The sequence below is a fragment of the Pongo pygmaeus genome, chromosome 7 (assembly GCF_028885625.2).
Source record: "Pongo pygmaeus isolate AG05252 chromosome 7, NHGRI_mPonPyg2-v2.0_pri, whole genome shotgun sequence".
In the NCBI taxonomy this organism is placed as follows: Eukaryota; Metazoa; Chordata; class Mammalia; order Primates; family Hominidae; genus Pongo; species Pongo pygmaeus.
In genome coordinates, this window is record NC_072380.2 from 62,247,421 (window position 1) to 62,263,233 (window position 15,813).

The 15,813-nt window shown below is 33.3% G+C and overlaps 1 protein-coding gene across 1 annotated transcript in view; it reads left to right on the plus strand.

Annotated features, from left to right (window-relative positions):
• Positions 1 to 15,813, plus strand: part of SNTG1 (syntrophin gamma 1) — an 873,149-nt gene that overhangs the window by 673,012 nt on the left and 184,324 nt on the right. The window contains exon 13 of the mRNA XM_054499229.2: positions 2,769 to 2,807. Within this exon, the coding sequence (XP_054355204.2) occupies positions 2,769 to 2,807 (39 nt within the window). The remainder of the gene's footprint in view (positions 1 to 2,768; positions 2,808 to 15,813) is intronic.

The window sequence follows — 15,813 nt, forward strand, 5'->3', positions numbered from 1 at the left end:
TGGGTGACAGAATGAGACTCCGACTCAAAAAAAAAAAAAAATTGAAGATATGAAATGTTCTAATTCGACCTATTTTTAGTTATTGTTTTATTTTAAAATGTTAGTATAAGTGCTAGGAAATGGAACATTTTATATTGTTCTACTCCACTTGGTACAGGAAAGATGGAAATTATCTTTAAAATGGATTCGGGTGCGTGTACACATTTTAAATCTTAACAAGGAATTATTTTGTATCTACAACACCAGGAAAAATTCCTGAATACAATGGATGTACATTTCTTGCTGCCACAGTGAGGGTAACAGGCGGACGGAGTTTTCTGTGCTGGACAACCCACTCCCCATTTTGATTACCCTCCTTCCATTCCTGTGCAGTCAGTAGTTTGGTTAGTTAAGTGTATATTTCCATTGAAACATGAACAAACATGAATAGATTTTATTACCCTAATACACAATTAAAAAGCTACAAATTTCAGTAGAAATCAGCTTACACAAGTTATTTTCTTGCCAAATAAATCTATTCATACTACACACAGCCCTATTCAAGCATTGACTCATTCTTTTTGAATATTTTTACATAATCCTGGGATAACATAAATTGTTCAAGTATAAAGTATTATGAAGTTACAGAGAAGTATTTGAAAGGTTATGATGATATCATTTGACTAAGAGGAGCACAATTTATTAGTATTTCCACTTTAAAGAATATTACTTCTTCAATAATTCACTTAATGCCTTGTTCTACTTTATTATTTTATTATTGTATTCGCCACATTACAAAAACAATCTACACATAATTTCTAAAGGCCATTTTAATATTTTCCAAACATAGTTTTTACATATTATTGTAATTTTTTACATTTTATTCTGGTTGTTGGCATATCTCACTGTCTTGTCATTCTCTCTAGTCATTAATATACTACCTCTTTTTTGTATTCTAATTTTTGATACAGATATTCTAATGTAAAATATATCATAATATATTCTATATTCTAAGTTGCTCCCACTTTCTTGCCTTATTTTTGAGCCGTGGTAGGAAATACACCATACATTTTATCATTTTAATAGTAGTAATGTTATGTAATAAACCATTCAAAGGATACAGATGGTAACATTCATATATCAGTTAATAAGTTCATCTTTTCCAAGGTGAGTCAGGTACGTACTAAGGGAAACTAACGAAAACAAAAAATGATAATATAACAATTCTTCACAGGTAAATAATTCTGATGGTCTAGTAAACACTCTAGTGGGAGAGAAAGTAGATCTCTGTGGGAGAAAACATCTCAATTCTGCAAACACTCCCAAGGGTGGGTTAGCAGGACAAGACTTCTGTGCTTGGCTCAGAAGTTTGACTCAACCACTACTTTCTATCCCGTGTTTTGCTCAACCACTACTTTCTATCATGAAGTGTTTACTTTCATAGCTGATCTTCAAGTTTCCTAGAAGGATGGTTCAGACTATTTTTCAGATTGAAAAAAAAAACATTGCAGTTTACAAAGCTACATAGTACATTATTGAAGACAAGGGCCCACATAAAATATTAGTTGAATTTTAGAATTCTTTATAACAATTCATATGAACTAGCAAAAAGTAGATTTCCAAAGTACTCAGTATAGTTTTTTTTAATTGATTAATAAAAGATGTTTAGAGATCAGCATTTTCCATCTGTATTTCCAGGCTATGCTGATTTTAGCTGAAGGCATATATGAGTAGGATCAGAGATTCCTTAGCACATTCCTTAGCAGAGCCAAAAGATATTTTGAAATGATTATAATAATGTAAGAAGTACATGGTTTCTGTACCTACCCTTGCTCAGATCACACATATGTTCTCAAATTTTCTTTTATTTTTACATTTTAAGTGAGAAATATCTTGCTAGTAAATCTGTTCTTGTAGATGTGACCTTTGTTGATTTTCCAACTTTGTGTACTTTTTCTGTTTAAATGACCTGTTATTTCACACTAGTCAGTAGGACAAAAGGGAACTAAAAAAGGACAAAATAAAACAAGTCAGTGGCATGATTTATAAATGAAAATAGTCTGCATTACTTCTGCTGTAAGTGTATACCATACAGAGTTAGCATGTTTAAGTTTCTCTACAAAGCTATTGGAAGGTAATTATTTTATTTAGCAAAAGCACTATTGAAGAAAGACTTTGTGTAACGTCCTTTATCCAAACCTAATGTTCATTTTTATTAGGTTTTTGAAGTTTGTTTCCATGGCATATGACAGAGGAAATGCTTTCTCTGGAGACCTACTTTAAATTCTTATAAAATGTCATTGATTAAATTTTCTTACAGTAAATGTTAGACTCTATCTGGAGTCTTGACTGAAAATGTTCAACACACATACTTTATCCTTTAGCGTTTGGATATTGCGCTTCCTTGTTCTCTTGAGTGCTAAAACAAATTGGATATAATATAATTTCAAAGTGCAAAAAATAAACCACAGAAAGTTACACTCTGCATTCTTGATAGATAATCATTTAGTATTGTTTGAACACTGGCTTTTGGTTTCTCCAAGTTAAAAAAATTTTAAAGGGAAATCTTTTCCAAAATGTTTACATAAGAGGTACGGGATAATTTTGATAGCCAATTTTAAAAAGAAAAAATCTGTTTGTATATGTTGTTTTATATGTGATGATTTCAGCATATCAAAATAGGATATTAGTATATATTAGCTCACTAAAAATAATCTGCATAAAATTCTGGGGACCTTGTGTTTCCATCTATTGTTCTTCTCACTTTTATTATTTATTTATCATTGCAGATTAAAAAAATCAACAGAAACTTTCCTGTAAACCAGCAGGTAAGATCAAAGCATACTTGGAAAGCTAAATAATATATTTCTTTCATTTTATAGATTATAGAAGATAACGTTACCTGATTTCTAGACAGAAATAATTGGTACTGTCATTTACTATCTTCAGTGAGAAACATACATTTCAGATATCTCCTTCATATTATGTAATATATTGGTTCCTCTACTTATATTAAAAAGTACTTTAAAAATGTGCATCTAAGTCAAAAGTTATTGTTTCTACAAAATAATTATATTTATTTGAATACATTGTTGAAGAACTTAGAGTTTTATTTACATATGATAGTTTTAGTATATCTTAACTTTTGGGAGACCTACTTTTAATTTATCTCAAATTTCAAATGGATTTTTCACAATTTGCTGACAGTATTTCAAATGAGTCTAAGTTAATGCATAGAACAAAAATAATTTTGATTATTCAGTTCTATAAACTTCTTACTCTTGATATCAACTTTGATTTGAAACCATTGACAAATCTAAATATCTATGATAGCTATTTATAAATGATACATAAATTACAAATTAATTTTAATGATAAAAATGTTTAAATGCTCTTCAACTTATAAAGTGTAAGATCTTTTTCTTACCTAAACCTCAGTTCCCCTATGTGTAACATTTGTGTAAGGGCGACTATCCAGTAAGTTTATTTTGAGGATTAAATAATAGCACATGTAAAGTTCTCAATCTATGCTATCATTATCATCAAAGTTTCTAAATGTTTACACTTGTTCTTTGGAATACAGAATTTATGTTTTGTAGAAATTGTATCATTAATGATGCTGCTAGCCCAAATCAGCCTCCAAAGCCATGTGTAACTAGAACACTGTAGAGAACAGCTTTGGAGAGTTAATTGTGTCTACAATGCTCTGATCTAGTTCTTTTCAGCTCCAGAGGTCCCCTCCCTCCTACCTTAAGTCCCTCAGCCCTGAGCCAAGTTGATAACTTGGATAAATGCAGAGGTTGGAGAGATTTACGTGTCTTGCCACATGCTGCAGCAGCCTGTGTTGTTTTTAAGTCCCTTACTTACAGTATGGAAACCAGAGCTGTCACCAGCAGCTTCTGCTTACTTGCTCTGTGATGATACCTGGGATGCTCCCTTTGTTGCTCCCATGCTGTCCCAGGTGATTGTGGTATGGGTGTCATCTTGAGAACTGCAGATAAGTGTAGTTCAAGATAGGTGTCATCTTGAGAGCTGCAGTTTAATGCTTTTATAGGGTTCCAGCAGGGGGAAAATGTCATTAATAAGAAATTACTCATAGAGAAGAAAGTATCAGCTATGGGGCAAGATTATAACGTCCATCAGTAGACAAGGCTGTTTTATAGTCAGATCTATAAAAATGGAAATCTACTGTTTTGAAGTTCCTCTCCAAAATAAAAAATGGTGAATATTTTTTTAATTTAAGAATGACTCTAGACCTGTGTCATCACCCTCTCATGCCCTTTCTAACCTCAACATGGGAGATATTAATATTGGTGTAATATATTACTACAGTGGTCATTCCCCTGATAGCCCCAAAGCTATTCTGTAATCCTAATGACAACTACAGCTAACACTTCTCACGTAGTCAGCTTGCTGACTGGGAGCACTTCTTGCCACCTTTGCTTATATCCAGGTTTAGAATAGTATTAAGTAAAATAAGTGAGAATTTGAATAAATCACACATAGAACAAGTAATAAAAACTTTAATATTCTAACACTATGTTTATAATATTCTGACACATACTCATATGTAAGCATAGATGTTCATTAGTATTCATCATTTTTATTTGCTAGCCAGTTAATACTATTCATTATATAATTATTTCAAATCTGAAATTATACAATTCAAAACTATTTCAGATTTTATTTCAATTATCTTGGCAGCTCACAGTTTTGAAAATTGTAACAAATTCATCCTGATATTTAAGAAACCTGAAAACAAGAGTTAATAGATTTTTTCCTTACTACTTTCCATTGTGTACATGAAGAATTTTAAGAAATAGGATTAATTTATAGTTAAACATTTATATTATTGCATAATTAGGAAAACTCACTGCACACTATGATAACAACGCATTAATTGACTAGAGTACATTTCCTATTTAGTAAAATCTGAGCCAGTTTAAGGAATTGAAATTTAAAAACACATATAATCCCATTTCTGATGATATATACATTAAATAACTCCCTCATATTCCTGATGTTCTAGGTATCAAAACAGAAATTAAAAGTCACCCAAGCTACAATGAATCAGAAGTTCTCTGCTCCCTGATATTTGATTTTCAATTTGTGCTACCCAGATGGTACCACTACCCTAACCAGAGAAATTAAAATGAAAGCAAAACATAGAGAGAAAGCCACTACGGTCCAGCTGAGACAACTGCTAAGATGAGCTCCACATGAACTCTGCCACACTCCAGAATGCATAAGGCTTTCAGACACTGTCTGAAGAAGAGGGTTGGGCCCAAAATTATAAACCATATGAGGAAATAAACCATTATAAAGAAATGCATAATCTGGAGACTAAAGAACTATCCAAAATATTTTTAATCATGATATTTTTAAATAAAGAAAAATCATAAGACAAGAACAGGACATGGTGCTAAAATTTGTAGTTGTAAAAGAACCAAACAGGAGTTCAAAAATGAAAAAAAAACCCCTACATTTAAAATTAGTTAACCAACTAAATAATCTTAGTTATTGCCTCCACTTGAAATCATATTAGTGTATCTCCTACTTCACTTTTCGTGAGGAGTAAGCTTTCCATTTTTTCTACACATCTGGGACACATTCATGTGTTTTTGTTCTATTAAGATTCTGATTTGGTTCTTTTTTTTTTTTTTTTTTTTTTTGAGAGACAGAGTCTCATTCTGTCACCCAGGCTGGAGTACAGTGGCACAACCTGCAACAGTGGCTCACTGCAACCTCCGCCTCCCTGGTTCAAGCGATTCTCCTGCCTCAGCGTCCCAAGCAGCTGGGATTACAGGGGTGCACCACCAGGCCTGGCTAATTTTTGTATTTTTAGTAGAAACAAGGTTTCACCATGTTGGCCAGGCTGGTCTCAAACTCCCGACCTTAAGTGATCTGCCTGCCTTGGCCTCCCAAAGTGCTGGGATTACAGGCATGAGCCACAGCACCCAACCTGATTTGGTTCATTTTTACAGTGAACACAATGAAATTAAACTTACCCAGGTAACTTTCTGTTGAAAAGATGAAAGGCGGGACAGTGGTCTTGCTGATGAACAAAATAGGGATAACTGAATGGATGTCAAGTGATGTTGTGATAATTCCCTCAATGTATTAGAGGTAAAGGCATGTAGGCCCAGACAACCAGGCCTACATCATACTACTATATGTACCTAGACCATTAGGCTATAATTTATTTATTTTCATTTATTTATTTTTTTATTATTATTATACTTTAAGTTTTAGGGTACATGTGCACAATGTGCAGGTTAGTTACATATGTATACATGTGCCATGCTGGTGTGCTGCACCCATTAACTCGTCATTTAGCATTAGGTATATCTCCTAAAGCTATCCCTCCCCCCTCCCCCCACCCCATAGCAGTCCCCAGAGTGTGATGTTGCCCTTCCTATGTCCATGTGTTCTCACTGTTCAATTCCCGTCTATGAGTGAGAACATGAGATGTTTGGTTTTTTGTCCTTGCGATAGTTTACTGAGAATGATGATTTCCAATTTCATCCATGTCCCTACAAAGGACATGAACTCATCACTTTTTATGGCTGCATAGTATTCCATGGTGTATATATGCCACATTTTCTTAATCCAGTCTATCATTGATGGACATTTGGTTTGGGTCCAAGTCTTTGCTATTGTGAATAGTGCCACAATAAACATACGTGTGCATGTGTCTTTATAGCAGCATGATTTATAGTCCTTTGGGTGTATACCCAGTAATGGGATGGCTGGGTCAAATGGTATTTCTAGTTCTAGATCCCTGAGGAATCACCACACTGACTTCCACAATGGTTGAACTAGTTTACAGTCCCACCAACAGTGTAAAATTGTTCCTACTTCTCCACATCCTCTCCAGCACCTGTTGTTTCCTTTTTAATGATTGCCATTATAACTGGTGTGAGATGGTATCTCATTGTGGTTTTGATTTGCATTTCTCTGATGGCCAGTGATGATGAGCATTTTTTCATGTGTCTGTTGGCTGCATAAATGTCTTCTTTTGAGAAGTGTCTGTTCATATCCTTTGCCCACTTTTTGATGGGGTTGTTTGTTGTTTTCTTGTAAATTTGTTGGAGTTCATTGTAGATTCTGGATATTAGCCCTTTGTCAGATGAGTAGGTTGCGAAAATTTTCTCCCATTTTGTAGGTTGCCTGTTCACCCTGATGGTAGTTTCTTTTGCTGTGCAGAAGTTCTTTAGTTTAATTAGATCCCATTTGTCAATTTTGGCTTTTGTTGCCATTGCTTTTGGTGTTTTAGACATGAAGTCCTTGCCCATGCCTATGTCCTGAATGGTAATGCCTAGGTTTTCTTCTAGGGTTTTTATGGTTTTAGGTCTAACGTTTAAGTCTTTAATCCATCTTGAATTAATTTTTGTTTAAGGTGTAAGGAAGGGATCCAGTTTCAACTTTCTACATATGACTAGCCAGTTTTCCCAGCACCATTTATTAAATAGGGAATCCTTTCCGCATTGCTTGTTTTTCTCAGGTTTGTCAAAGATCAGATAGTTGTAGATATGCAGTGTTATTTCTGAGGGCTCTGTTCTGTTCCATTGATCTATATCTCTGTTTTGGTACCAGTACCATGCTATTTTGGTTACAGTAGCCTTGTAGTATAGTTTGAAGTCAGGTAGCGTGATGCCTCCAGCTTTGCTCTTTTGGCTTAGGATTGACTTGGTGATGTGGGCTCTTTTTTGATTCCATATGAACTTTAAAGTAGTTTTTTCCAATTCTGTGAAGAAAGTCATTGGTAGCTTGATGGGGATGGCATTGAATCTATAAATTACCTTGGGCAGTATGGCCATTTTCATGATATTGATTCTTCCTATCCATGAGCATGGAATGTTCTTCCATTTGTTCTCTGATTAGAGTGTAGATTCAAGGCTCTATGTCCACAAAATTCAGCAATGCAAACATCTCATTTTATAAGGAGCATGCATAGACTTTCAGAAATGATGCTGTTTTAAAACACATTATTTTGGTTCTGCTTATATGCTGGATTACATTTATTGATTTGCGTATATTGAACCAGCCTTGCATCCCAGGGATGAAGTCCACTTGATCATGGTGGATAAGCTTTTTGATGTGCTGCTGGGATTCGGTTTGCCAGTATTTTATTGAGGATTTTTACATCAATGTTCATCAAGGATATTGATCTAAAATTCTCTTTTTTGGTTGTGTCTCTGCCCGGCTTTGGTATCAGGATGATGCTGGCCTCATAAAATGAGTTAGGGAGGATTCTCTCTTTTTCTATTTATTGGAATAGTTTCAGAAGGAATGGTACCAGTTCCTCCTTGTACCTCTGGTAGAATTTGGCTGTGAATCCATCTGGTCCCGGACTCTTTTTGGTTGGTAAGCTATTGATTATTGCCACAATTTCAGATCCTGTTATTGGTCTATTCAGAGATTCAACTTCTTCCTGGTTTAGTCTTGGGAGAGTGTATGCGTCGAGGAATTTATCCATTTCTTCTAGATTTTCTAGTTTATTTGCATAGAGGTGTTTGTAGTATTCTCTGATGGTAGTTTGTATTTCTGTGGGATCGGTGGTGATATCCCCTTTATCATTTTTTATTGCATCTATTTGATTCTTCTCTCTTTTTTTCTTTATTAGTCTTGCTAGCAGTCTATCAATTTTGTTGATCCTTTCAAAAAACCAGCTCTGGGATTCATTAATTTTTTGAAGGGTTTTTTGTGTCTCTATTTCCTTCAGTTCTGCTCTGATTTTAGTTATTTCTTGCCTTCTGCTAGCTTTTGAATGTGTTTGCTCTTGCTTTTCTAGTTCTTTTAATTGTGATGTTAGGATGTCAATTTTAGATCTTTCCTGCTTTCTCTTGTGGGCATTTAGTGCTATAAATTTCCCTCTACACACTGCTTTGAATGTGTCCCAGAGATTCTGGTATGTTGTGTCTTTGTTCTCATTGGTTTCAAGGAACATCTTTATTTCTGCCTTCATTTCGTTATGTACCTGGTAGTCATTCAGGAGCAGGTTGTTCAGTTTCCACGTAGTTGAGCGGTTTTGAGTGAGTTTCTTAATCCTGAGTTCTAGTTTCATTGCACTGTGGTCTGAGAGACAGTTTGTTATAACTTCTGTTCTTTCACATTTGCTGAGGAGAGCTTTACTTCCAACTATGTGGTCAATTTTGGAATAGGTGTGGTGTGGTGCTGAAAAAAATGTATATTCTGTTGATTTGGGGTGGAGAGTTCTGTAGATGTCTATTAGGTCTGCTTGGTGCAGAGCTGAGTTCAATTCCTGGATATCGTTGTTAACTTTCTGTCTCGTTGATCTGTCTAATGTTGACGGTGGGGTGTTAAAGTCTCCCATTATTATTGTGTGGGAGTCTAAGTCTCTTTGTAGGTCACTCAGGGCTTGCTTTATGAATCTGGGTGCTCCTGTATTGGGTGCATATATATTTAGGATAGTTAGCTCTTGTTGTTGAATTGATCCCTTTACCATGGCCTTCTTTGTCTCTTTTGATCTTTGTTTGTTTAAAGTCTGTTTTATCAGAGACTAGGATTGCAACCCCTGCCTTTTTTTGTTTTCCATTTGCTCAGTAGGTCTTCCTCCATCCTTTTATTTTGAGCCTATGTGTGTCTCTGCACGTGAGATGGGTTTCCTGAATACAGCACACTGATGGGTTGTGACTCTTTATCCAATTTGCCAGTCTGTGTCATTTAATTGGAGCATTTAGTCCATTTACATTTAAAGTTAATATTGTTATGTGTGAATTTGATCCTGTCATTATGATGTTAGCTGGTTATTTTGCTCATTAGTTGATGCAGTTTCTTCCTAGTCTCGATGGTCTTTACATTTTGGCATGATTTTGCAGCAGCTGGTACTGGTTGTGCCTTTCCATGTTTAGTGCTTCCTTCAGGAGCTCTTTTAGGGCAGGCCTGGTGGTGACAAAATCTCTCAGCATTTGCTTGTCTGTAAAGGATTTTATTTCTCCTTCACTTATGAAGCTTAGTTTGGCTGGATATAAAATTCTGGGTTGAAAATTCTTTTCTTTTAAGAATGTTGAATATAATTTATTACATGTGTCATTTTTACTCATTTTTAACTGAAATTTCTTCATCCTGAAATATATATCTCATTCCTCCCACAAAAATAGCATTTTTCAATAAGTTTCTTCTATAATTACCTGGGAGTAACATTGTAAAGTATTAATTTGTCATTAAAATATTAATATAATGAGCTTTATATTAGGCAGTATACAAAATAATGTAATCAAATTATTTATATTAGTTTAAATTAATAAGGTTATACTTATTTAAAATAACGTATTAGCTCTGGTGGCTATTCCTATAGAAATATTGACATTTGACTAACCATAATAATTTGGACACATTATTATAGATGTGTACATACCATACATAGAATGCTGGCAGCTGGAATAGAAAGTGACTAGAGTCACTAGTCGTGCTGTGGAGAATTAGGGAATTACAGGACACTTTAAAGATCGATTTCTGTAGTGGCATCAGAAAAGAAAGAGGAGTAGGATAAATTTTGTGTTTTGCTTCTCTATAAAAGCAACAGAAAAATGACAAAAATAGAATCAACTTTTAACAAATGTGGAAATTCACAAGGCTCACTGAACCCAGGGAGCATTTATTCAAGAAAAACAGCTGAGTCTTGGTAAGAACAGTAAGCTTTGTGGCATTATAACCGGACCTGGTCCCAACCCCTCCTTTTTCTCTGGCAATATGTTGGCTTACATAATAATGATGTATACCCTAAAATTTATAATCTAATCAGTTGTATATTTAATTCATTAAATTTTAGCTTTATTGAAGATGTGTGTGTATGTGTGTGTGTGATTTAGACAAAATATTCTATTAACGAAACTGATAATTGGTCTTTATTTTTGGGGAATGTCAAAAATCTATTTTTTTCAATTTGAGAAAGAAACTCTCCTAGTTCTTTATATATTCAATTTATAATTGTTAAAAACACATTATAGAGTCACACAATCTGAAGATAATGAGCCTATTGTTGTTCTGGTCTATTTCATAACACTTGGTGATAAAAATATGCTGGCAGTTTATGATCTAAAGGAGAATCCACCTCAAAAAAAGTAATGTGTCTGTATAAATTAACTCTTGGAAAATCAATTAGCTCATAAATCATTTGATAACAAACACGATGGATATTTCCCAGGAAAAAGAGGCGTAAATGTTGTTTTACAGTTAAACTAAAAGAGCGCACACTGAGTTATGTAAAAATTTATGTATTACACTTAAAATAAAATATACACTTTAGAAGACTTGGAATAGTGTTATTCAAATAATAGAAAGTTGTATATGTGTGTGTGTTGAATTTATACACATATGTACCTGGGTTTCATTACTGAAAGAACTGTCTTAATTCTCATTGGCTTTCTTTTCTAAATATATAGATTTTCAAAATCCTGAGGGAGCAGGGAACAAATGTAGCAAAATTGTCTTGTTTTACATTTTCCAGATTGTTATATAAATGGAATCATACCGTATGTATGATTTTTTGTGGCTTCTTTCATACAGCATAATTTTTTTTAATATTGCTCATTTAACAGCGTGCATCAATCCATCATTCTTTTTAATGCTGGGTAGTATTTTATCGGTGGCTCTACCACCATTTGTGTATTGTGTATTATCCCATTAATGCACATTTGCTTCATTTTAAGTTTTAGTGTATTACAGATAAAGCTGATATAAATATTTATGAAAAGTCTTTGTCCTGACATATGCTTTTATTATATTTGGGTAAAATCCTAGTAGTGTAATAACTGGATATTATGGTTGTGTATTTTGAACATTTTAAGAAACTGCAGAACTGTTTTCCAAAGGGTTTTACATTTCACGTTGACACCAGCAGGGTAAAGATAATCTCGTAGATATCCCTATGGTCACGCTTTTAATTTTTGGACATTGTAATAGATGTGCCATGATCTGTTAAATTTTAATTTACATTTCTCCAAAGAATAATGATGTTGAGCATCTTCTCATGTGCTTATTTGATATCTCTATATATTCTTTTGTGAATTGTCTCTTCAAATGTTGCCCAAGGATAGAATTTTTTAAATTTGATGGATTCCAATTCACTGTATTTTAATGAGTCATGCTTTTGAAATTATATTTAGTAAATCTCTGCCTAACACAGGAAATACATTTTCAACTATTTTTTATCCTAGGTTTTTTACAGTATTCTTTTTATTTTTAATCTATGATTTATTTTTATTTAACACTTGTTTCAAAAGTGAGGTATAGATTAAAGTTATTTTTAAGGGGAGGTACAATAGTTCCAGCGTATTTGTTGAAAATATTATTCTTTCTTCACTGTATTATTATTCCTGTACCAAAAAACAAATTGATCACATACATGTGGGCCTATTTCTGGACTCCAAATGCTGTTGCCTTGGTCTATTTGTATCTCGTGACACGAATACAAAACTGTTTTGAATACTGTAGTACTACGATGTCTAACATGAGTAGTGTAAGTCCCCTAGCTTTGTAATTATTTGTTGTTGTTGATAAAACTTCTAATATTTTTTATTAATGTTTTTATATAATTGAAACATAATAATTGTACACATGTTTGGGGGACAGTGTAATATTTCATATCATATATACACTGTATAATGAGTGAATCAGAGTAATTGCCAAATCCATCACTTTAAACATTTATCATTTATTTTGGTGGTAACATTCAAAATCTCCTCTAGCTATGTTGAAGTTTACACTACATGGTTATTTGCTATAGTTACCCTACTGTGTAATAGAACATCAGAACTTACTCTTCCTGTGTAACTCTGACTTTGTACCCACAGGCCAACCTCTCCCAATCTCCCCTCACTCTTCCCCTCCCTAGCCTCTGGTAACCACTATTGTACTCTCTCCTTGTATGAGATCAACTTTTTTTTTGATAACACTGATGAGTGAGATCATGTGATGTTTGTCTTTTTATGCATGGGTCATTTTACTTAACATAATGTCTTCCAAGTTCATTCATGTTGCTGTGAATGACAAGATTTCATTCCCTTGTATAGCTGCAGAGAATATATACATATATATACACACGTGTATATATACACATATGTGTATATATATTCTTATATATACACATATGTGTGTATATATTTTATATATACACATATGTGTATATATTCTTATATATACATATATACACGTATATATACACGCATATATACATATATAAATATGCCACATATTCTTTATTCATTCATCTGTATATGAACATTTAAGTTGATACCATATCTCAGTTATTGTGAATAGTGCTGCTTATTGGGAGTGCAGCTATCTCTTCGACATACTGATTTCATGGTCTTTGAGTGTATACTCAGTAATGGATTGCTGGATCATGTGGTAATTCAATTTTGATTTTTTAGGAACCATCATACTGTTTTCCACAATGGGTGTACCAATTTACATTCCCAACAACAGTACAAAAGAGTTGCCCTTTCTTCACATCATTGCGAGCATTTGTTATTTTTTCTTTTTGTTTTTTGATAATAGTCATTTGAACTGGTGTGAGGTGATACCTCATTTTGGTTTTGATTTGTATTTCACTAATGATTAGTGATTTTGAGCATTTTTAAATGTAAATGTTGGCCATTTGTATGTATTCTTTTGAGAAATGTCTATCCAGATCTTTTGCCCATTTTTAAATCCAATTACATGGTTTCTTGCTACGGAGTTTTTTGAGCTTCTTATATATTACGGTTATTAATATCTTGTCTGTGAGTTGTCTCATCACTTTGTTGGTTATTTCCTTTGATGAGCAGAAGTTTTTTGTTTGTTTGTTTGTTTGTTTTTGTTTTTTGTTTCGTTTTAGTTTGATGCAATCCAGTTTGTCTATTTTTGCTATTGTTGCCTGTGCTTTTGAAGTCTTATTTTAAAAAATCCTTGCCCAGCCCAATGTCATGAAGCAATTTCCCTATGCTTTCTTCAAGTGCTTCCATAGTTTCAGGTCTTACTTAAAGTTCAAGTCTTACTTAAATTTAAGTCTTTAAGACATTTTGATTTGATTTTTGTGTGTGGTGAGAGATAGGGGTCTAGTTTAATTTTTCTGAGTATAGACATGCAGTTTTCCCAACAACGTTATTGAAAAAACTGTTCTTTCCCTAATATGTGTTCTTGACACTTTTGTTGGCTATAAGTGTATTGATTTATTCTTAGGTTTTCTTTTCTGTTCCATTGGTTTATGTATCTGTTTTTATGCCAGAACCATACATTTTGTTTACTATATCTTTGTAGTATATTTTAAGGTCATGTCATGTGATGCCTTAACTTTGTTCTTTGTGCTCAAGATGGCTTTGACTATTGGGAGTCTTTTACATTTCCATATGAATTTGAACATTGCTTTAAAAAATCTGTGAAAATGGCATTGTCATTTGATAAGGATTTCATTAAATATGTAGATGGCTTTGGTTAATATTGACATTTTAACAATGTTAATTATCCCAATCCATGAACACAGACTACCTTTCTATTTGTTTGGATTCCCTCCAATTTCTTTCATCAATGCTTTATAGTTTTTATTATAGAGCTCTCTCTTTTTTTGGTTAAGTTTATTCCTAAGTTTTTCTCTGTGGCCATTGTAAATGAAATTGCTTCCTAATTTTTTTATGATAGGTTGCTATTGGTGTATGGAAATACTACTAATTCTATGTTGATTGTGTATTCTGTAAATTTACTAAAGCCATTCATTAGTTATAACAACTTTTTGGAGTCTTTAAGGTTTTCTACATCTATGGTAGGTGTGTATATTTATTGGGTGCAAGAGATACTTTAATATAGGCATGCAATGCATAACAATCACACCATGGAAAATGAAGTGTTTATCCTCCATCCAGTTTTCCCAGCACCATTGATTGAAGAGACTGTCATTTCCCCCAGTGTATATTCTTGGCACACTTGTTGGAAATGAATTCACTGTAGGTGTATAAATTTATTTCTGGGTTCTCTATTCTGTTCCACTGATTTGTGTGTCTGTTTTTAACAGTACCATGCCATTTTTCTTACTATATCTCTATAGTATAATTAGAAATGAAGTAATGTGATTCCTCTAGTTTTCTTCTTTTTGCTCAGAATAACTTTGTTTATTCCGGATATTTTGTGGTTCCAAATAAATTTTATGATTGTTTTTCTATTTATGTAAAGAATGTCATTGGCATTTTGTTAGGAATTGCATTGAGTCTGTAGATTGCTTTGGGTAGTATGGACATTTTAACAATATTGATTCTTCAAATCCATGAATATAAAATGTCTTTCTTTTTTTGCATCCTTTTTAATTTCTTTCACCAATGTTTTATAGTTTTCATTGTAGTGATCTTTCATTTCTTTGTTATTTGTGGCTATTACAAATGGGGTTACAGTTTTGATTTCATTTTCAGATTGTTCACTGTTGGCATTTAGAAATGCCACTGATTTTTGTGTGTTGATTTTGAATCCTACAGCTTTAAATAATTTGTTTATCATTTCTGATAGTTTTTTGGTGTCTTTAGATTTTTCCAAATATTAGATCATAACCTCTGCAAACAAGGATAATTTGACTTCTTCTTTTCCAATTTCGATGCTCTCTATTTCTTTCTCTTGTCTGATTGCTCTAGCTAGGACTTCCAGTACTATTTTGAGTAACAGTTGGGAAAGTGGGCTTCTTTGTCATGATCCAGACAAAGATGCTTTCAAGAAAGGCTTTCAGTTTTTCCCTATTCATTATAATACTACCTTGGTTCTGTAATATATGGATTTTATCATGTTTAGATGTGTTCCTTGTATTCCCAGTTTTTTTTTATCATGAAAGGATATTGAATTTTATCAAAT